We start from the raw sequence: 22,614 nt of genomic DNA on the forward strand, positions 1-22,614 counted from the left end.
AAAATTGGATAAATAGCCAGTTGTAATCCAGAAAAACATGAAATCATAATTATTTTGTCAGCAAGTATTTGCAGTCTTACTGGTATGCCAGAACCTTATTAACCTCTTGTGGAGCAGCAGCAGACCAGACCCTGGTCCCTGTTCTCATGGCATTTCCCGTCTGGCGTTTGATCTGGGTGCCCACTGTGTGCAGCCGCTAAGCACTTAGCTCTCGGTGTTGTGTGTCTTCCTCACAGCAGCCGGGTGTAGTGGGTGCTGGCTTCTGTGCGTTTTACAGATGGAGAAACTGGGGCTTAGAGAGGTTGAGTGTTTGCCCCCTAGGACAGCCAAAGGTTTGTGAGATGGTAATGGGCAGGATTGATATGGGCAGGTCTTTTAAGCTCATCTGTAAAGAGAATATACAAGTCATCCTTAATGATTCAGGGACAGGTCAGCCTAAGATAAAATCCAGAAATAGTCCTGAAATATCATTATAGCCAACAGTTTCACATTTGTCCATTAAACCTTTCTTTTTTAAACTGGCCGTCTTAGCAAGAATCCAGCTAGACTGGATCCAGCTGTGAGTGTTCTCTTGGAGACGGTGTTACAGGCAGGAAGAAGGTAGAGAAACGGAGGGAAGATGTAGGGGTCAGTGCTCTTCTCATTCCGGGACTTGTGCAAGGTCTACAGAGTGTTGACAGCCCTCAGCTGTTGGGGTGTCCAAGTAGGAAGTGGCAGAGGCATTGCTGTGACTCTTGTCCTCACTCTTTCCTTCCCAGGAGTACTTCTTGCAAGCAGAGCTGACGAGTAATGTTTTGAAGACAGGCGTGGTCCGCTGCTGCGTGGGGCAGTGCAGCAACGCCATCCCCATGGACACCGTGCTCACCATGCGGAAGCTGCCCATCACCTATGTACGTGTCTCGGTCGTGACCTCTGCTCTCCGTAGGATTTAGTTCAGTCGTCTGTGTGCCCATCTGGGTTGTGGGTGAGGGAGGTGAAGGGGAAGCTCGTCCGATCCTTCCACGAGGAAGGCCCGGAGGTGTCCGGTGGGCCTCAGTGTCACAGACGTTGGACACAGTGGGGCCAGGCTGGGTGACCACAGTCTGGGAGGTGGGCTTGTGTGGACACTCAGGTGAGGACTGTTTACCTGGGGGCCCAGTTAGGTTTTTCTTGGCTCTTCATCCCTCGCCTTGATACGTTCTGGGGGATTTGATAGAGCAGAGTCCACCCTGGGTGCTTGTGCTGGGGGAGGTACGGCCTCAGGGCCACACGGGCGGGTCTGAAAGCATCAGTCATGATGGCGGCACTGGTGGTGGTTGGTTCACGCTTCTTGGTGGGAAACGCTTGCCCTTCAGTTGTTCCCCCCGCTCCCTTTTTCTCATCCCGCCCTGCAGAGCAACAGGAAGGAAAACAAGGGTGGGTACCTGTGCCACTCATGCGCGGAGCAGCGCATCGGGCCGCTGGCCTTCCTGACTGCCTCCCCTGAGCAGGTGCGCGCCATGGACCGCACCGAGGAGAACATCGTGCTGCCCCGGCACGAGGCCCTGCTCTTCCTCGTCTTCTAAGGTGCAGGGAGCTCTCTCCTCCGGCCAGGATGCTGGGTAGACTCCTGCGCCCGCGGACGGCGGCATGGGGGCTCCCTCCCCGAGACTGGACTCACTCACAGAGCATTTTCCGAAGAAGATGAAGCCGACTGGAGCTGGACTTGCCGTATCTCCACCCCTGGAGGTAGCCAGACCCCACTGCCCCTCCTCCACGCCAGCAGTCTGGGGATGCAGGGGATGGTCTTTTGATTAAAAAAAAAAAAAAAAAAGAAAAAGGAAAATTATGTATTTAAACTTTTATTACAAGGTTTCGATTAAACAGGCATTGTAGCACTGGCGTTCCACGGTGTGACAGCCCCTGCCTTCAGCCCTGCTGTTTCTGGACTTTCTCCTTTTCTCCGCTTACCCTTTTCAAAGCTCTGTAACTGTTCACAGTGCACACCAAGCAGAGTAGGAGGCTTATTGTCCAGGGTGACAACTAATGCATCAAAAATGAGATTTTTTTCATGCTGTGGGGAATCACACATGTATAAGACACAGGGTGCAACTTTGTCATTACGGGGTTCACAGCCTGAACAGGGAGGCAGCATGACATATAACAAGACAAGTACAAAGTGACACTAGCTAGACGCCTTGTGTTCCCACAGGTAGAACAGAAGACCAGAAATACTTGAGAGGGAGGCGGAGTAGGCCAGCCACGTTGGGGGGAGACAGGAGCAGGTGGAGATGGGCAGCTGGTACCTAGTTCACTGCCTGGGGATGCTGGGTGGATGTCGTAATAAAGCTGTTCTTATAGAGACCAGTGGAAAAACCCACGTTGCTTAGCCATACATGGATCTGGTTTTTTACATTTTTGCCATGCAGCACTTCAGGGATGCAGATGGCAGGTGAGGGCATTGCCCAGAGAGCTCACCAGCTAGTGTCTGAGCCCAGTCAGCGGAGTGGAGAGCAGACTCCTAGCCTCATTGTTGCAGCCGCCCCTAACCTCTCCCACGGCAGGCCTCTAGTGGAGTTTAGCGAGCAGGCCGGTGAGTAAAGCAGGGGTGCTGTTGGATCGGGCTGGGGTTCTTGGAAAGGGTGAGGGACACGTTAACGTCTGCATATGGCAGAGAATTCACAGAACGGGCCCTGAAGACAGAGGTGGGACGGGGTGCTTTCATCTGCTCCGCCGGCATTCCTGGCCTGGCCTCACCTCATTTGGTGCTTTTGGTTAACTCAGAGCAAAACAGCACATGAAAGGAAACGGTTTGGATTTGGAGGTCACAGTGCTCAGAGTCGTTCAAAAGAGGGGTTTGTGGGGGTGGGTGGCAAGAGGGGCCGTGAACACGTTTTCTGGAAATCTGCTTTTACCAACCAGAGGGGAAGCAACTTATTTATTGGGGAGAAGTCATGAATTCTCTAGGCCTTCTCAGAGCACCTGATGTGGGGCAGGGCCCTGGTCGCGGGCATCTGCAGTCAGCCGTGGTCCTGACTCGGAGAGGTGACAGTAAGAAGTGTGATGGGTGTGGGGTGTTTGGAGGCGGGCCGCTCGGGTGTGGGGCAGAGGGCGTCCGGAGAGGGGGCCGCACTGCTGCTCTGGGGCGGGAGGGGTGTCTCTCTCAGAGGGGAGGTCGGAGGACCACCAAAGCAGGTGGTGCTGGAGCTGTTTTTAATAATGGGGTGAGTCATTAGCTATTAAAGAAGAAAAGAATATTCTAGAAAGAAGGAACAACATGAAGGTGTTGGTGGTCACGGCACTACCAGGGCAAAATGTCAGCACTAGTATTTTGGTACTTATTTAAAAAAATTATAGGATCCAGGAATTGATGCTGGTACTTTATTTTTTAAGTGTTAAGAATTTCTAAAAAATCAGTAAAATCAAATGGTTGGTGTGTTTCAAATAGAAAAACAATTTTTAAATACACAGTAAAAATAGAAATGTTATTTATTTTAGTTTCTTATCAGTAATCAGTTTAAGATAGAAATTCCTATATAAACTTAGGATTTTGTTAAATATACTTACAAAGTTAATTATATTCTATTTATTTTTATTAAAAATTTTTTATTGAAGTGTAGTTGATTTACAGTATTATATTAGTTTCAGGTGTACAACATAGTGATTTAATATTTTTATAGATAACACTCCATTTAAAGTTTTTAAAAATGGTTATATTTCCCTGGGCTGTACAATATATCTTTGTTGCTTATCTATTTTATACATAGTAGTTTGCATCTCTTAATCCCAAGCCCTTATCTATAAGTGTTAAATATCCATTATCACTTTAATATAAGTGATTAGATGGAAAGAGTAAAAGCATTATTCAAAAATGTAAACTAAATACTACATGAAAATGAAAATCTTTTAGATCTTTTATAAGGTATAGTCTTTAAAATATGGGGCTTCCATGATTTCATTTAGTTGTTAATGTATTTTTGTGCACAATTTTCTGTAGAAGTTTGTTTTGTTTTTGTTTTTACACCACGTAAATTGGGAGAAAAAGTAATTATAAACTAGTTGCAAATATTTTTCTTTGGTTCATTAATTTTTAAATAATCCCTTTTATTTGATAACTTAGAGGAGTTCTTTTTTCAGTTGTATAAGAATGTGCAGTCTACTGATAGCAAGTTCTAGTTTTTTGTTTCAAAGTTAGGATTTCTGATTTGTCTCTATCTTTGACTTTATCATGTATATAGAGGTTCTGATGCAGAGTTACTCATATAAAAACAAATTCTGTTATGTCATAATCCATTTGTTTAGAAGGTATTTGAAATAAAATAAAAAATTATTCTTGGAATAGAAGTGTTAAAATATCCTAGTGCATTGTAGACTATGCATTAGTTTTTCCATTCACATAATTATTCTCAAAATGTATTTCAGACTTTAGATTTTTTTAAAACTAGGTGATAGTATTTGACCAACCTGAAATATTGGCATAGAGAAATTTTTAAATGTCAGAACATCAGCACCTGAAATTGCATTCACTAAAGGTACGCCACTGTAGGAAAGGCTTGGGGAAATGAGATGTGTGTGGCTGGAGAATGTATATAGTAGGAGCTGGCTAGTGAGGGCCAGGTAACAAAGGGCCCTGGACACGAAAGAGTTTGGGTGGTATCCTCAAAGACTATGAGTCAATGAGAGATTTTAAGACATCAGATTTTGTTTTCAGGAAGAACATTCCAGTTGTAGATTGGAGGATGTTTTAAGAAGGTCAGATCAATTAAGAGGCTCAGAGCTGTGATCTCTGCAAGAAATGACAACTGCTGGGCTGGACCAAGACAGGCAAAATGGGTCTGGTGAGGAAGGGATGGACCTAGGTGAGTGGTCCTCAGAGTGTGGCCCCAGGTGAGCAGCGTCAGCATCTCTTGGGAACTGGATAGAAATGCACATTCTGTTCTTCACCCACATCTACTGGATCAGAACCCATGAGACAGGCCCAGCAGCTGGCACTTAACCAGCCCTACAGTGATTCTGATACACACTGAATTCTGAGAACTTCTGCTCTCAGGATTAAAAGGTAGAATCAGTAGGACTTAGTGCTTCAGTGGGAGTGGCGAGTCGGTGATAGGAATCCCGATGGGACCCCCGGTCTTCTGGCCTGTTTTCAGGGTGGGTGAGGGTACCCATCATTGGGACAGAAAACATAGGATGTGGTAGGTTTGTATAAAAACAGTGAAGGGTTTGGTTTTGACATGTTGAGTTTGGGTGCTTATGAGAAACCCAGGTAAATTTGTCCTGGAGGCTGTTAGGGAAACAGGTGTGTACATCAGCAGACCGGTTTGGGCTGGAAGCAGAGGGTTTAGAGCTGTCATGTGTAAGTGGTGGGTGAGGTAGATCAGTGTAGGGGTCTCTGAGCTCACCCCAGCATAGGGTCCAGAAGGAAAAGAGCAGAGGACAACCAGGCTTGGGAGGAAAAAGGAAGAGGATTCTGTGAAGGAAGTGAAAGCTAGTTCCAAAAGATAGAGCTGCCGCTGAATTCAGGAGAGGAAGGGGTTTAAGCAGGAGTGGGCTTCAGCATCCAGCACTGTCCAGACCGAGGGCAATGAAGGTACAGAGCCAGAGGTGACGATGTTAGTGTGGTCAGTTTCAGTGAGGCCACGAGCCAGACCGTGGGGGCTAAAATGTGGGTGGGGTGCTTCAGATAACTGGATGGACCAAACATACGTATATACTTCAGTTGCTTCCTGAAACCATACTCCAGTGATGATAAATAGGATTCTTTTTTTAAGGCATAAACCTGTTAGGACAGAGACAACATGGAGAAGGTGACAGCCACAAGATTCTGGAGGTTGGAAGGCAGATAAGTGAGGGATAACTGACAGCTCACCCGAGAAAACTGAACCCCGAGCCTAAGAACTCTGAAAAGAGGTGGGACTCGGTGGTGCCGGGAGCCAGTGGAAGTAGGGGTAAAGGTGAAGCTGGGAACGGTGGCAGAGAGTTTGTTTAAAAGCCAGTTAAATCCTCACGTTCTTCCTGTTCTGTATAACTGGGCAACGTCTCATCCTCAGCCCTGGCAGAATCCAGAGGTTTAATCTCTGGGGAGGATGAAATCGAGGAGCATCTCATGTAAGAGACCAGGCACAGCTGAAGGCAGGGGCCGTAGTGAACGCAAGGCCGTCGGCCTTAGTGAGCTTGTGCTGCTGCAGCGGAAGACTTGTAAACCACAGACACTGACTCCTCACAGGTCTGGAGGCTGGGAGTGTGAGATCAAGGCGCTGGTGTGTGTTTTGTCTGCTGAGGACCTGCTTCCTGGTTCATAGATGGGGTCTTCTCACTGTGTCCTCATGTGGAGGAAGGGGCGAGGGAGCTCTCTGGGGTCCCTTTTATAAGGACACTAATCCCATCATGGGGGCTCCACCCTTATGACCTCACAAAGGTCCCACCTCCTAAGACCATCACCTTGGGGGGTTAAGAGTCAACATTCTAGTTTGATACACATATGCACACATGCACACGCATGCACATGCTTTAGGTGGGAAATTGACAGCGCCTTCTCTAGGGAGTATAACCAGCTTCAGCAGAAACACCGACAATGACGTAGAGTTTCCTTAGGTGACTGGCCAAGCAGAGCACCCACCATCTTCAGACCCCACCTAAGTGCTCAGAGTTTCAAACAGGATTTTAGTGCTCAACTCTTATTAAACAGGAGCAGCAAACCAACCAGATGTGGATCGCCAGCTATTTGAAAAGAGCCTCCAAGATGAAGGTTGGATATCAAAACAAACAGAAAAGAATCAACTTGAAAGAAACGGTCTGTGCAGGGAAAAGAAAACATCTAAATTTCTTAAATATATTCAGAGAATAAGAGAAGATAGTGCATCCATGAAGCAGCAGGACCAAGTGTGTGTGTGTGTGTGTGTGTGTGTGTGTGTGTGTGTATATATTTGGAGACAAAATTAAAAGTATAAAATAAAAAACCAGTAGAGTTGTTGAAAGAATTAAGTTGAAAAAATATCCAGGAAGTTGAGCAAAAACAAAGACTGAGAAAAGGAGGGACTTCCCTGGTGGTGCAGTGGTTAAGAATCCACCTGCCAATGCAGGGGACACTGGTTCGAGCCCTGGTCCGGGAAGATCCCACATGCCACAGAGCAACTAAGCCTGTGCACCACAATGACTGAGCCTCTGCTCTAGAGCCCGCGAGCCAAAACTACTGAGCCCACATGCCAGAACTGTTGAAGCCCGCGCATCGTAATGAAGAGTACCCCCTGCTCACCACAACTAAGAATGCCTGTGTGCAGCAATGAAGACCCAATGCAGCCAAAAATAAATAAATTAAAAAAAAAAAGAATTCTACCAATTAAAAAAAAAATTAAAAAGAACAGTAGTCAGAACCACTTTAAGAGGTTGAGTATCGGGATGCCACAGGAGTTTCAGGAAGAGAAAGCAGGCTGGAAAAATTTATTTTTAATCATGAAAAATTACCCAGAACTGAATATGAGTTTCCAGGTTGAAATGCTGGTTAAATGTATGAAGATGAACCTCCAGCAAGTCCATCGTGGTGGAGTTTCAGGAATAGTAGAGACAAAGATCCTATAGGCTACCAGAAAGAAGAATGTCATTCATCTACGTACAAACGTCCAGGAATGAAAAAGTCTTCAGATTATGCAATCCCCGCCCTGTGGAGCTGCACCTTCAAAATCCAGGGGAAGTGATTTCCAACCTAGAATCGCAAACCCAGCCAAAGGAAGAATAGAACAAAGGCACAAAGGCACGTAAAAATGTCATTCACATGTAAAAATGTCATTCACCATTCCGCCTTCCTCAGGAAGCTACAGGAGGATTGAATTACAGCAAAGCGAAGGGCCAATCAAAAATGAGGAGGACCTTCCCCAGGAAACATGGAGCTCGACCCAGGAGGGCAGGGACACCTGGGCAGGATATTTAGTAAAGGGCTCTTGTGTGCCCTGGAGTTAGTGAGAAACACATAGAAAACGAAGCAAATGGGATGGGGAAACAAGGTGATTATTAAGTCTTTCATAGTTGAAGGGATGTGTTGTACAGGGGAGAGAAAGTGACCATGGTTTACCACTCAGCTGCACATAATCTTCATAGTATTAATAGTGTCCACGTGTGCCCGTCAGCAGAGAGGTGTGTAATGGTGGTGAGAAGGGGAGGCTCCATCTTCCTCTTGCACAGTAGGAAGTCGGTTATGATGCCTGAAACCTAAAAACAGAAGTCACTGGGAGCTTATTACTTGCAGATCCAGAGATACACACCCAAACAATCAGCTACAAGGTTTTGAAATGCTTTCCTTTTGGGAGGGGAGGTGAGGTGCTTTCTGGTAGGAGACCGTATGTAACTCCTGACTTCATCTCTGTGCCGGGTGGTAAACTTCGAGAACACGAGTGGGAAGTGGAGAAACGGACACCATCCACGGGGACGAGTCTCAGGAAGCGAGGCTGGAAGAGGTGAGGTGTCAGGGAGGGGACTAGGAAATCTGGAGTGGAAAATAACAGCAAAGATGAGCTAGGGAAGACACAGGTGGTTGATGGGTTGGGACCTGAAGTATAAAGGAAACCAGGTCAGTGCACAGGTAAGTGATTAGGCGGAAGTTCAGGTGGCTCCCACCCGGTTATTTTATTTTTAGTGAAGTCACAGCTAAGGTCTTGCAGAGGGAGTGTGGAATGTCTGGAGCAGGTGTCGACAGGTGGAAGCACCCACCCCACTGAGATCAGCACCGAGCTTTCAGTTGATGGAGAAGACAAGGGGTTAGATTTACTAAAACACAGTTTACTAAACACTAAGGTGGACAGAAGTACAAGGTCCCGTGTGGGAGATGGTCATGTGTCGCAGGCCCGACCCTGCTCCTGCGGTGGCGGCAGGCCTGCCCCTGCGCCGCCACCTGGGCTAACACAGGACTCAGGCACCTCTCCAATCAGACTGCTGTGGTTAATGCTTTCCCTCAAGCCTCGTCGTTTCCATCAGTCCTTCCTAGTCACCCTGAGCTTCTGGGCTTTTAGGAATGTGGTGGTGGGGACGGTGTAAGTTACCCTGAGATGTGAAATAGGCGGGGTCCCCCCGTCGCTCTCCCCAACTCAGTAAATGGCACCACTGCAAGTTCTTTTGACGTTTCCTCTGAACTATCTCAAGTCCACCCATTTCTCTCTATCCTCTGACCCTTGGACCAGGTCTCTGTCTCGTCCCACCTGGCCTATGCCAGCATCCTCAGCTGCTCTGCACGTCTCCTCTGGCCCCTCCCTTCCCTTCTCCACGTGGAAGGACATGTCTTTTTGTTGTTTTTGTCGTTGTGTTGTTGGCCGTGCTGTCTAGCATGTGGGATTTTAGTTCCCCGACCAGGGATGGAACCCGGGCCCTCAGCAGTGAGAGTGTGGAGTCCTAACCACTGGACCGCCAGGGAAGTCCCAGGACGCGTAGTCTTAAAGTGAAGACTAAATTATGTCACCATCCTGCTTCAAACCTTGCAGGGGTTTCTCGCTGCAATCAGACCATCAGTCTAACTTGGGCTGCAAACAGATGGGTCCTCTTTGCAAAGCCTATTATCTGCTCTGCCTTCACCCAAGGTCATCCTTTAAAGAACCTACCCAGGGCCTCAAGAAGTAGCCGACAGGACTCAACACCCTGGATGGTTTTTTTCCTTTTTTAAATGTCCAATTCAATGGTCCTGGATTTTTTTTATGTAATCATTTTCCTAGTATTACGTTTTCTTGATCTGGAGCCCGTGGCAGAAAAGGTAACATTCTAATAAATGGTTCGGAGCTGCATGAGGAAGGGCAGGGCACTGTCCTGTCCTCCCCCTCTGTTCAGCCTATTTCACATCTCAGGGTAACTTACACCATCCCCACTTTGTGTTACCAAATTCAGTATCAGGACACTTGGGGCCATGAGTCCCCCAGACAGAAGCTCTAAAGGGCGTTGAACAGGAAATGTGACGGTTTCGCAGAGGAGGGCGGGCCGTTTCTGGCCTCCCTGCCATCTCTAGTGTCAGCTTTGCCGCGAGGCTGGCTTCTCCGCGGCAGGCTGCCTGTATCTTGTCGGGCAGTGTGTCCAGATGCAGCAGTGAGAAGAAAGCCTGTCCTCTGTGTCTCTTGGGAGCAAGGAACCCTTCCCCAGGAGCTTCCCCTCATGTCTCAGTGGTCAGAACCGGGTCATTTGCCCATTCCTAACCCAGCCGCTAGCAGGAGGGTAGCTTAAAATAATCAGGATTTGCTTTCCTGGAGTCTGGAATGAGGTCTGCTTCCTTTGATATACATGATGGTGTGGAAGAGAATTAATACCCCAAAAGTGGGAACTCGTTTGAAAAGGAAGGAGAGGGGCAGGCAGCTGCCAGGGCCTGGTTGTCCAATGTACACATCGATCTCATCCAGGAAATGACTTCAGCATTTATTAGCATGGTAGACATACTCGGGACTGCACATTATTTTATTTAGTTCTCCCAGCAAACCTGGAGGAGCGGATGATGAAGCAGCCTCTAGAGTGATTGATCAGTAGCACATAGAATAGCGCTCGGGTTAAAACAGGTGTGATCTCCAAACCCGTGGTATTTCCAGCACCACCATGTCAACGGTTGGAACTAGAACTCTTCAAAAAGCCCACATTTGTCAAAAACAAAGCATCAAAGGCTTTCTGATGTTCTCAGCCATGGCATTCTTCAAACCAAATTTTACTGCCAGTTAAAGTGTAGCTGCTGTAATTAGGACTTGGGGTGGCAACTAGAATTCTTTCTAAGCTCTCCCCCCAAGCTAAGGCTCTAAGGCTTCTGGGAACAGACCAGAGACATCGCAGCCACATGCAGCCCAGGCGGCCCTGGACAACTTGGAATAGAGAAGCTCAGGCGCCCTCTGGATCACATTCATCTCAAAGGGGGCTCTGAAGATTACATGCTTGTTTTGTAATTAGTGCTTTTGGCTCTCTGCCCAAAGAAGTGAGAAAACAGCCCTGGACAGATAACCATCCAAGTTCATGGTGATGGCGTCCATCAGAAGGGGACCTTTGGGTAGCACCTGGGACTTGCAAGACCCTAAGATTCTGCTGATTGCACTCAGTCCCTACAAGACCATTGCTCTTTAAGGCTGCTTTTGTTTCTGTTTGTTTATAATAGTCATCAAGCAGTCCTCCCAGAACCAGCTCGTGTCACAGGCCACCCCGGGGGTTATAAGAGAAGCATGGAGCTCCACAGTCTGCATTCCGCCTCGTCTGTCATGTCAGCCCCACAAGTGGTCTGTCATTCCACCTGCCTCCTTCTCTTATGAACTTGTCACCTGCTTCCCTCTGTCTTTACCTGTATCATTCCCCCTATTTAGAACCCTCCCTGCCTATTTCTATTTATTTAAATCACACCCATACTTCAACTCAAGTCCCATTACATCTAAAATATTCCTCAAGTGTCCAGGCCTTTTAGTGATTTCTTCCCCTCCTGAGCTTAACATTATAATATTACTGTGTTCACGCCCCATGTGGCGTTTATATCTGCTAATGTGTGGTATGAAGTTTTTGCTTCGCTTTGTTTTGCTATGTCTCCCCTTTTTTTGATCAGGCTGTAAGCACCTACAGGGTAGGAACCAGGTCTTCACCTAGCATCTCTAGTGTCTAGAGAGAGAGAGAGAGAGAGACAAGCAGTTTAGAAAGCACTTTCAAACACCCCATTGATTCTCACCTTTGTGAAAAGGACAATGCAGGTGTTGTTATCCCCACTTAAAAGATGGAATGTCGGTCCTTATAGCTTAAGTGACTCTCCCAAGGTGACAGGGCCAGCGAAGGGTAGAGTGAGAGCTTGGCGCTCAGGTGGTCCGAGTCCTGTGCTCCTGCCACTGTTTGAGGTACTATTCAGCAAACTCCGCATTTATAGGACACGTAATAAAGGTTATAGGGGCTCAGAGGTGGACGATTTCACACATTTGAGTAGCTAATGAAGGCTCCCTGGAGCAGGTAAATATCAAGCTGGCTCTTGAAAGGTAGATTGGATGTAGAGAGAATGGCCAAGGACTGGCAGATGGGTTGACCGTGGACGTCGTGCTTGGCCTGTGGGGACACAGGGAAGCGGTGGGCGGAAAGGTGGAGGAGGCAGCCTGGAAAAAGGCCCTGGATGGCCCTTGTGAGGGCTGTGATTTAGTCGAACAGGCAGCTACGTGATCCTGAGGGTCTGGCTGGCATAATCTGTGAAGCTCTCTTCCCGTGCCTACCGGGGGTAGAACAGGGCCACAGGCTTCCGCTGACAAGGTGACTCCTCAGCCAAGGAAGTAGTGATGCTGCCTTGAAGCAAGCGAGGAGCAGCGTTACCGGGTAAAACGGGCTGCTGCTGAGGATGAGGGAGGGTCCGTGGGGCTGGAGTTGGGAGACTTGTGAGCCTCCACATTTCCACTATATCTTTTTTTTTTATCGGGGTATAGTTGATTTACAATGTGGTGTTAGTTTCAGGTGTACAGCATAGTAAATCTTTATACATATACATATGTCCACTCATTTTTAGATTCTTTTCCCATATAGGTCATTACAGAGTATTGAGTAGAGTTCCCTGTGCTATACAGTAGGCCCTTGTTAGTTATCTATTTTATATATAGTAGCGTGTATACGTCAATCCCCATCTCCCAGTTTATCTCCCCTCCACCCCCCGCCCCATTTCTTAATTCCAGTCCTGGGGCCTCGTCCTCATCCAATCAGTGCTCTGCCTTCCAGCCCTCAGGTCTCTTAAACCTGCCGTGGCTGTAAATTCAGCTAACATGATTCAGCCCTGTGAAGACTTGAGCTCTTAAGTTGGGTTTCCTCTTGGCCTTACATCTCTAAGGCATGCGATTCAGTGGTTACAGAATCTCTAGGTTTTAGACTGTGGCTTGAAACTTGAATAGAGATTTTAGGGATTTGAACTGTGTTCTCTTATCTAAATTATTCAATGCCATGAATAGTAGCCACCCGTCTATGGCCTTGGATTTCTCCACCCACAATATTTTAGGCCAGCTGTGGTGCAGCCTCCTGGAGCTGGGCCTTCAGCGGGCGTGCCGTTCCAGGCCACTCCTGGGGAACTAGTTCACTGCCTGCCCTGGGCTGCTGGAGTCCCATCTCAGGCATGCTAGCCGAGCTTACGCTGTTTTCTGCCCTCTCTAAGGCAGATAACCATTTGAAGCTATTCCTTCTTTCCCTACTTCTCTGTAATTTGCAATACCCGTTACTAGTACCAAATTCCATACTGGTGGGACCTTCTCAGTGACAAGTAATGAAAACTGAATCTGTAACAAGGAAAGAGAAGATGTATTGGAAGAATGTTGGGGGCTCGTAGAATCACAGGAGGTTGGAGGATTAGGCTTGGGAAACAGGTAGGAACCACAGCAGTCTGGAGAGCTAGGACACAGGCAGCCTGACAACGTTGGATGCCCCTGAAGCCTTGCTGGGCACTGCTCCATCAGTTCTGTTGTGTTCCTTCATCCCATAGTCAGTGCTTCTCACCAGGTGAGGGCATCTGATGGGCCTCATGTGGCTCTGGGGCCCACACCTGGTGGGAGTCGGTGGAGGGGATATTGGCCTTTCTGCGTTGTGGGAGGGAGGGGGCCCCACACGATGGCGGGTCCCCAAGTTGGAGAAGAGGGAGTGTTACATCCCAGATAGCTCAAGACCACAAAAGTAGAATGGGTGGATTTTTAGACAGGCCCTTAGGGGAGAACAGTGTGAACCACAATTCCCTCCTAAATGTAGCGCCATGTATTTATAAATGCTGTGAAAATAGTCACATGTTGAATTCCTTTTAGATTCCCGCAGCGTGAGGTGTTGGGGATGCTGTGATCTGAATCAGGCTGCTCTTGCCTTCAAGCAGCGCAGGCTTACGGGAAAACAAGCAAACTCAAGATTCTCAGCTACGTTCTCAAAATTCTGAGGCCAGAATCAAAGAAAGTGGATTGGGCAATTAGAAACACCGAGAAACCCTTAAATGTGCCTTTTTGGTCCCTGTTCTCCTACTTCCTAATAATGTCTAGAGGAGGGTTTAAAAAGATGAAAGTCGAAGTCTAATTTATTGATCAAGGAAAATCAAGTTAAGATAAAAAAAGTTGATGGGCAATCAGTTTTCTTCATGACAAATGTGGAGCACAGGAAATGAGAGAGGAGGGAAAAATGTGAATTATGTAGGTTTGTAGCCAGCTGGCAACATCATCTGGGCTAAAGACCTAACAGCTACAGAACTTGCAAATCCCTTTGGGTCCTATGTACCGTGTCCACTAAAAAGTAAAAATAAAAAGATCGACTCTTCTCAGTGCCTGGCAGATACTGACCCCCGATCATTCTCTTCACTCATTGGTCCAACATTTCCTGGATTTATGGAGTGCCAAGGATCGAAAGATAAACGCCACTTCTCTGGTGCCCCTGGGAAGTATTCTGGTATAATCTCCAAAGATGGTTTCCCTTGATGCCTTTCCTCCTTTTTTGTCATCCCCCCTCCCCTTGGGGCTGGGTGGCCTGGCGACTTGCTTTGACCAATAAAATGCAACAGATATGCCCATCAAATGTGCCAGCTCCTACCTTTGAGGGGCCTGGTGGTTTCTTCTTTCAGCCACCTGTAAGCAGTCTGGCTGTCCCGAGGCCGCCATGCTGTGAGGAAGCCCAGGCTAGCCACGTGGAGAGTTTACGCAGGGGAGCGTTGGGGCCCCAGGCAGTGAGTGAGGCCTTCTTAGACCTTCCAGCTCAGCCCAGCCACTAACTGAATGCAGCTGAGTTGATGACACAGAGCAGAACTGCCTGGCTGAGCCCAGTCGGCCCCCAGAGACAATAACGGTGGTGCGGAGCTGCTGTTGGGGTGGCCTGCGATGCGGTGACAGGTAACTGGAGGAGGTAGCCTCACACCAGGTCTGCCTGCAGGACCCTCCCAGGTTGGCTGGATTGGCGCTTCCGGGTAGGAGAGGGGAAGTGGTAGTTTTGGAGAACTCTCGCAGGCAGCCTACAGGTGGGGGCAGGTGGGAGGGAGTAGGAAGGGGGTCCTGATGCCACATAAGAGGTGCACCTGAGACCCCCGCATACCGTTTATCTGCCCTTCCAGCGTACGTTGTTATGGTTTCCATGTCTATTCCTCACTTCCAGGTCACCTTGTGTCCTCCCAGGCCAAGCCCTCTGGGCATCAGTCACTATTTGTGTGTAAAAATGGGGGCCAGATGTAGAACTTGAAGCAGTGCTTGGAGCTGTCAAAGAAGATTAGGGAGATGGGTGCAGAAAGACAAGTGGCTGAGTGCCCCCCAGATCACTTCTTTTGTAGCTTTGCTTGAGAACCTGCTACCCTGTCTCAGAAAATTTGGCCTTACTGTGATTAGGAATCTTTTAAGGTATTGATCTAGCATGTTAATGACCTTCAGGGCACTGTATCAGTCTCTCAGAATTCAAAGATAAAAGCACAGTTCTTTTCAAGATGTTCATCACTGCTTGATGGATAAATTCTGAGGCCATGGTATGTTCTGGCATCGTAGAGGTTACTTAAACATTTCCCTAGAAGGACTACACCACCTGGTAAGAGAATTCATTTTACCCCTTTAGACTTAAAAAAAAGGACGAAAGAAAAAAAGGTCCTGATTGATTGATTGATTGATCTGTCCCCACCCAACCCCTCTTGGTCCTTTTAGACCTCAACTCCACCCAGCCCTGCTTCTATGTCTAGATCTAATTTTTGTCGTATAATTTACCCAGCTTGAACTTGGTTGGTGCCTGGTAGATCGCAGACTTCTGTGGTGGACCTGAACCGGGTGATTCTGCATCTTCAAAACAGCACCCCACTGCCCCCCAGAGGTCATCATGTCACTCACTCTTCCAAAGATGATGGTGATTTTGAACCATAAATCCTTGAACTATCCCTGTGACTCAGCCCTCTTCCATCCCATAGAAACCTTTCAGATTCCTGGCTCCACTGAACATCTGCCCTTTTTTTTTTCCTGTCAAATTAGTTTTAAAAATAACAAGGGTCATACACTTAAAGATTCTTGTAAGAACAAACTGGATCCAGTTAATGGTAAACTCTAGAAACTTAGGGGCAAGCAGCTGAAGAGAGAAGCAAAAAGTTCAGGTAATCAGGCAGGTTCAGGATAATCAAGTACTTAAGGCCAATAGTGAATAGAATGGCCCAGCTCATGTGTTAGCAATGAGTTTTCCTACTTGTTGAAACAGATATTTGCAGATAGTGAAAATGGTGTGGCTCTGAAATCCCCAAAGCAGCCATTTAAAATTCCTCCCCTTCCTTCCTTCACTTTTAAAAAAAACAAATTTATTTTTTTATTTTTGGCTGCATTGGGTCTTCGTTGCTGCGCGCGGGCTTTTTCTAGTTGTGGCGAGCGGGGGCTACTCTTCGTTGTGGTGCGCAGGCTTCTCATTGCAGTAGCTTCTCTTGTTGCGGAGCACGGGCTCTAGGCGCACAGGCTTCAGTAGTTGTGGCTCGTGGGCTGTAGAGCACAGGCTCAATAGTTGTGGCATACAGGCTTAGTTGCACCGCAGCGTGTGGGATCTTCCCGGACCGGGGCTCGAACCCATGTCCCCTGCATTGGCAGGCAGATTCTAAACCACTGCGCTACCAGGGAACATGAAGAAGTTTATAAGAAATGGTACTTTGAGAGCCACGGCAGCTTGTGAATTGGTTGCTGTGCCTATGCCCCACCTCGCGGATGCTTGTGCTGTATGATGGGGCAGCTGACACCTGGTTTATAGACCTACCCCTGCACCTGCCCCCATCCCGACTCTGTTCAGACTCTGGCATTAATTGAGCCACATGGCCTTGGGCAAGTCACTTCTCTAGGCCTCAGTTTTCCCATCTGTAAAATGAGGAGGTGGGACCAGGCCCATGATTATATAAACAAAAGTTATAAGCATCAAAGCACGAAAGAAAAGAACACTGTAGGGAAAGAGACAGTGTGTGTACCAGGCATGCCTGGGGCACAACCTGCCACCCGTTGCTTCTGACATGGAAATGCTATTAAAAATTCTCCAAAACTGTGATCTGACTCGGATTCAGACAAGTCTTTTTTTTCTCCTTTGAGAAAGAAAAGCTGAGCTCAACCATTTGGGACTCTGCATTCCTGATCTCCTTTTTTTTATTTGTGGTACATTTCTCGTGATTCTTTCAGTGCATTTTTTTTTTTGTATTGAAAATAGATATTTTATTTTGTTTATACAAGGCACAATTTCAAAATACAAATCTTATAATATGTAGCTATAAAAGACAAGAATATAAATATAAGTGCACATCTATAGAAAATGTCACCAAGTTCAGTTTTCTTTCTGAACCTTTAAATCAAGAGGATTCATTGGGCACAATCTCTCTGCTCCCTTTCAGTGTGTGCAGAGCACCTAGCTGAGAGAGAGGTTTTAGGAGCTGAAATGCTGGTGTCATCCTTGTAAACATCTCCCAAGCCAGGAGGAGCCTTGTAATTCACTTGGAGCCTCGAGTGTATTTCTTTTCTTTGTAAACTGCAGGTCCAGGTGAGGAATGGGAGAGAGAATTGAGCGGATAAGCTGTCCTGAATAAATGTCATGATGAAATAAAAGCCCTGATAGGAAGACCTGAGGCCTTCACTCTCTCCTGGGAAAGTGTCGACCACTGGGACTTTGGGGACTGGGCCCTATGCCCCAGGGCAGGGAGCGAGTGTCCGTCCTGAAACCGGAGAACCCACTCATACGGGCGGTGCCTGAGCTGGGCAGTCGGTAAAATGGTACCAGGATGTTTTCTCACCCTGGCGGGCTTTTCCCCGAGGCCACCGCCCTGAGGCTTCTCTAGGTCCTCTTTGGCTGGAGCAGAGCTGGGCCTTCACTGTGGCCTTTGCTGTCCTCGGTGTCCCCTGGAGCCTCCTAGGTCGTGTGGTTAGTTTTCTGTGCCCTCCCCTCTGGCGTCGGTTCCCCCGGTCATTGGCACGACCTCCATGCTTTCCATTTCAACACTGGGTATCTGGTAAGCTTGCCTGTAAAGCAGGTAATTCACAGGTTTTGAAAAGAGGAGAGATTAGGTCAAAAGATAGTTCATTTGGGCACTCTGATGGAGAACATCTAGATTGCCTCCACTCACAGGTGGTATTTAAATCTTATTTTGGTATTTTAAGCCCTTTGTCCACCAAGGTTTACCAATGCTGTTGGAGTGGCCTCCCGCACTTTGCCAATCCTCCCTCTGCTAAAGGTGGTGGTTCAAATGCCAGGCACCATGGAAGGAGCGAGTCACCAGGAGCCCGGCTAAGCCAGGTGTGACAACCTTAATAAAAATGGTGTAATGGTTACAAAGCTTTTAAAACCGCTCCTGACATTTACTTAGTAAGTGTTAAATAAATAAACAAATATTGGACTTCCCTGGTGGCACAGTGGTTAAGAATCTGCCTGCCAATGCAGGGGACACGGGTTTGAGCACTGGTCCAGGAAGCTCCCACATGCCGCGGAGCAACTAAGCTGTGCGCTACAAATACTGAGCCTGCGCTCTAGAGCCCATGAGTCACAACTACTGAAGCCCATGCGCCGCAACTACTGAAACCCGCACACCTAGAGCCCGTGCTTCGCAACAAGAGAAGCCACCGTAATGAGAAGCCCGTGCACCGCAACAAAGACCCAACGCGGCCAAATATAAAGAAATAGATTAGTTAATTTAAAAAAAAACAAAAAACCAAATATTAATCAGTCCTTGAGAAGCCAAGAGTTAGGGATGCAGAGCGTCTTAATTCCACAGTTCCCTGTCATTGGACATGTGTTTTAGGCCCTGAGTATGTGGGTCTGTGGATTATACAGTCTACCTCCTGAGGATAAGCAACTTTTAGGACGTTTTAGAGTAAGCACTTTGAGCTCCTTGGAGTGAGGGCTAAACTGTAAATTAGGACTCTAGGCCAAGTTACCAAAAACAATTTTCTAAAAGCCAACTTGTTGAATGACAAATCTACCTAATAACCTATTTGCAAATTATCAGTTTATGGCAAGAATCGACTCACCAAATGCCCAAGTAGTCACACTTATCAGGTTTACCAGTTCTTCTTATAGATATATTTATGACTTTTCCATAATATGGTCAGTGAATATTGATGTTTTCCTTTTATGAGCATATTTATTGGCCATATATATCAAATTTACAAATCCTTTTTAAAAATATATTTTAATGTATTCTTAAAAAAGATTGTGTATATATTCTTTTCTAATATAGTCAATGAATATATTCATTATTGGGACTTCCCCAGCGGTCCAGTGGTTAAGACTCTGCCTTCCAATGCAGGAGGCATGGGTTTGATCCCTGATCGGGGAGCTAAGATCCCACATGCCGTGGGGCGTGGCCAAAGACTAAAATAAATAAAGTAATGGAAGGAAATTAAAAAATATATATATTCATTATAATCTCCTAAGAATGTAATTCCAAATACAACATTTTATGTGGTATTTATTTGTAATGGCATTCTTAAAATCCTTTTAAAAGTCATTTTCTATTTTGCTAATATTTTAGCATTTGGGGGGATTTTTTGATGAATTTTTAGGTAAAATATCAACCTTACTTTGTTGATTTCTAAACTTTGAGGTTTGTGGCATTTCTTTTGCTTGGGATGGTATTAACAGCTTTTGAAGATTTGTGTGAATTTTTTGATGGCTGTTTTTCATTTTGGCTTTACAGTAGCATTTCATGGAATGTTCATTTTGTCAAAGGTAGGCTCGAAGTGTGATATAATCTTTGATATAATATTTAGAAAAAAATATTTTATAACTAGTGACTAAAAGTTTAGTTTCAACACACCTGATATGTCTGGAACAGCCATATCACTATGGAATTCTAAACTACTGGCTACTAACTGATGGAAGTACAAAATCAAGGCTAATATGCCACTTGAGGCTTTTACGAAGGAATAGTAAAAATGCGTAAAGATTAGAAAAATAATAAAAACTGAAATTTCAGCAAGTGGCAGAAACAATCTTGCCACTACTGCTGAAATACAGAATTTCAAGTGTTAGAAATTCCAAGGCCAACATGAATGAGCCTATTTATGGGGAAGCATATCTGTATTTAACGAGTACGTTCAAGAAGAATACATTCGTGACTATATCATCAGAATTGCAGATCCATCAGATTGGTTATTTGGAACCTTCTTTCCTTCTGAATCGGCTTTCGGTGAATTGGCCCCGTGTCATCTCTTGGCTTCTGGCTGCCCGGTTCTGACCAGTGGCCTGCGGGCTGCTTTGGAAAGTGAAGGGCACAGGCCCGACTCAGTGACCACTCAGCCCCGACACTCCTTTTGGCGAACACAGACGGGGTGCATGGAAGTGCCTGCGTCTACAGCCAGGAAAGGGGGTCTTCCTTGGACAGGGCAGGCCTGGGGTCATCCGGATGCAGCCCTTTTCTTGGGGGAGGAAGCATCTTTTTTTTTTTTTTAAAGGGAACACTATTTATTTATTTATTTATTTTGGCTGTGTTGGGTCTTCGTTTCTGTGTGAGGGCTTTCTCTAGTTGCGGCAAGCCGGGGCCACTCTTCATCGCAGTGCGCGGGCCTCTCACTGTCGCGGCCTCTCTTGTTGCGGAGCACAGGCTCCAGACGCGCAGGCTCAGCAATTGTGGCTCACGGGCCTAGCTGCTCTGTGGCATGTGGGATCTTCCCAGACCAGGGCTCGAACCCGTGTTCCCTGCATTGACAGGCAGATTCTCAACCGCTGTGCCACCAGGGAAGCCCAGGAAGCATCTTGTGCGGTGCGAGTCTTCCGTCTACTCACCTTGACCTTATGTAACGTACGTAAAGTACCAGAAGACATACCACGCACACTCCACAGAGCATGGCGACCGACGTGGAGATGGCCGCTGGAAAGAGAGCAGAACTGAGTTGGCATTGAGCTCGAAGGCCCAGCGTCAGATTTGTTTCTGAGACTGAAAATTCTTTACAGTTTACATTCCTGCAGCGAGATCCAGATGCCTTCCTAGCCAGCTCACCGTTACTAACAGTTCCCTGAGGTCCAGCTGTTCAGCCTATTCTACGTCTGGGCAGAAAGGACACTCCTTTCCCACCAACACTGCCAGTTCAAACCGTCCCCATTCACGTTATCCGCATCCTCGTCCTTCCCGATCAACGTGGCATGGGTGATGGGGCAGGGACGGGAGTGAGGCCAGAGGAGAAAGTAAGGGCCTCAGCGATCAGAAGCTGGGCGTGAGCATCAGGGCGAGGGCACCAGCACCCCAGGAGGAGAGGAAGCTGCTGCTAAACCCGAAGGTGGGGAAGTAGGGCAGGGATCCTCCTCGGTTGTCCCCGCCACAATGTCCCCCTTTTCTCCACCTTCACAGAATCCTGATTTAGAAACAATAGCAGGCAGTGCCATTCTTCTTCCAATTTCATCTTTACTATGTTTTTTTATTTGCAACTGTCTACGGTGGTGTTAAGAAAGGTGTCATGAGGGAGGTTGTTACAGATTAGAAGAGAATAAGGTTAACAGTTTAGGAAAAGGGGAACACATGTTTCTTCGGAGTTGAAAGGACCAGCATTGGGAGGGGGACTTGAGGGTGGAGGGCCCCAGGCACGATGGCTTGAGATTGTTAGGGAGGGTGGGATCTTCACATGGAAGCGAGAGGGCTGAGCCTGAGGGCAAGCTGAACAGAACTATCTTTAAAACATTTGTATCGGTCATAAGCGCCAAGCAGATTTGGCCAGTTTGCCTTGCTATTGTGAAATCTCCCTGCAAAAAAATCGCCTATGTGCCCTGTGTCTAAGATGACAACCCCGAACGTCTGGGGACCCAGGAGTCTCACTGTGGACCAGGAGGCACATTCATCTCCTGAACTGTTGAGCTTTTCAGACCTGCACCTATACGGACAGCACACAGCCGTGTGTACAAGGATGAATCACCCATGACGTGGCCTTAAAAATAGAACTTTCCTGAAAAACAAATATAAGGATGAGGGGAAATACCCAGATTCTCTGCAGGGTAGAAGAGGAAATGGGTGAAGTTTTTCTCAACGGCAGTTAGCAACATGTAACAGAAGCTTTGGAGAAGACCGTTTCCTTTGACTGTCTAAGTCCACTACTAGAAATTTATTCTAAGGAAATAAGAAATATATATACAGTATTCACTAAAGTATTGTTTAAAATGATTTTAAAAATGTTAATCTAAATCTCTTATCAGTAGAAAATTAGTTAAATAAAATGTGGCATACCCACACAATGGAATATTATTCAGCTTTTTAAAACTATGAAATCTACATTTGTTAACGTGGAAAGATGTCTACAATGTCTTTTAAGTATAAAAAGCTGGTTGACATAAAAACAAATAGAAAAAAATTTCCAGTAAGCCATGTGTGTATCCATACGCACAGAAAAGTCTTGAAGACTATATACCAAAGTATTAGGTAATACTTTAGGATTGTAGATGACCTTATTTTCTTTTTTGAAAAGTTTTTTTTCCTGATATTTTTGCAATGATCCTGTAATCAGAAGAAGAGACACTGAAGTTACAGAAACATAACTAGTTGCACCTAAGTAAATAAAAATAAGCATAGAAAAGTTGTTCCAAAAAAAGTAATGGAAAACATGGGAAATTAGTGGAAGTTGTTTTGAGTTTTTAGACTTAACATTAATCATCATTATGACTAAAAGACAAATTTTTTTTAGCAGAGATGTGACTCTCTCCGTTTAACTATTCCTTCATGCTGACTAATCAGGTTGGCATGCGTTTACTGTCCATGGAGAGATTTATTGGAAAAGGCAAGCT

General features: G+C 46.5%; 2 protein-coding genes across 6 annotated transcripts in view; one reads left to right on the forward strand and one right to left on the reverse strand.

The window, feature by feature from the left end:
• Positions 1–1,856, forward strand: part of FBH1 (F-box DNA helicase 1) — a 45,469-nt gene extending 43,613 nt beyond the window's left edge. For both annotated transcript variants that reach the window (XM_082450531.1, XM_082450532.1), the window contains exons 20-21: positions 759–890; positions 1,374–1,856. In XM_082450531.1, the coding sequence (XP_082306657.1) occupies positions 759–890; positions 1,374–1,544 (303 nt within the window). In that variant the 3' untranslated portion in view covers positions 1,545–1,856. The remainder of the gene's footprint in view (positions 1–758; positions 891–1,373) is intronic.
• A 6,103-nt stretch (positions 1,857–7,959) lies between these two features.
• Positions 7,960–22,614, reverse strand: part of IL15RA (interleukin 15 receptor subunit alpha) — a 54,616-nt gene continuing 39,961 nt past the window's right edge. For 2 of the 4 annotated variants that reach the window (XM_082450558.1, XM_082450556.1), the window contains one exon: positions 8,072–8,500. In XM_082450558.1, the coding sequence (XP_082306684.1) occupies positions 8,229–8,500 (272 nt within the window). In that variant the 3' untranslated portion in view covers positions 8,072–8,228. Of the gene's footprint in view, positions 8,501–9,757; positions 17,871–20,631; positions 20,717–22,614 lie in introns of those variants that run through there. The other 2 variants (XM_082450557.1, XM_082450559.1) reach the window with 2 other exon arrangements.

This window comes from Balaenoptera physalus (genome assembly GCF_965194825.1).
Source record: "Balaenoptera physalus genome assembly, chromosome: 2".
Lineage (NCBI taxonomy): Eukaryota > Metazoa > Chordata > Mammalia > Artiodactyla > Balaenopteridae > Balaenoptera > Balaenoptera physalus.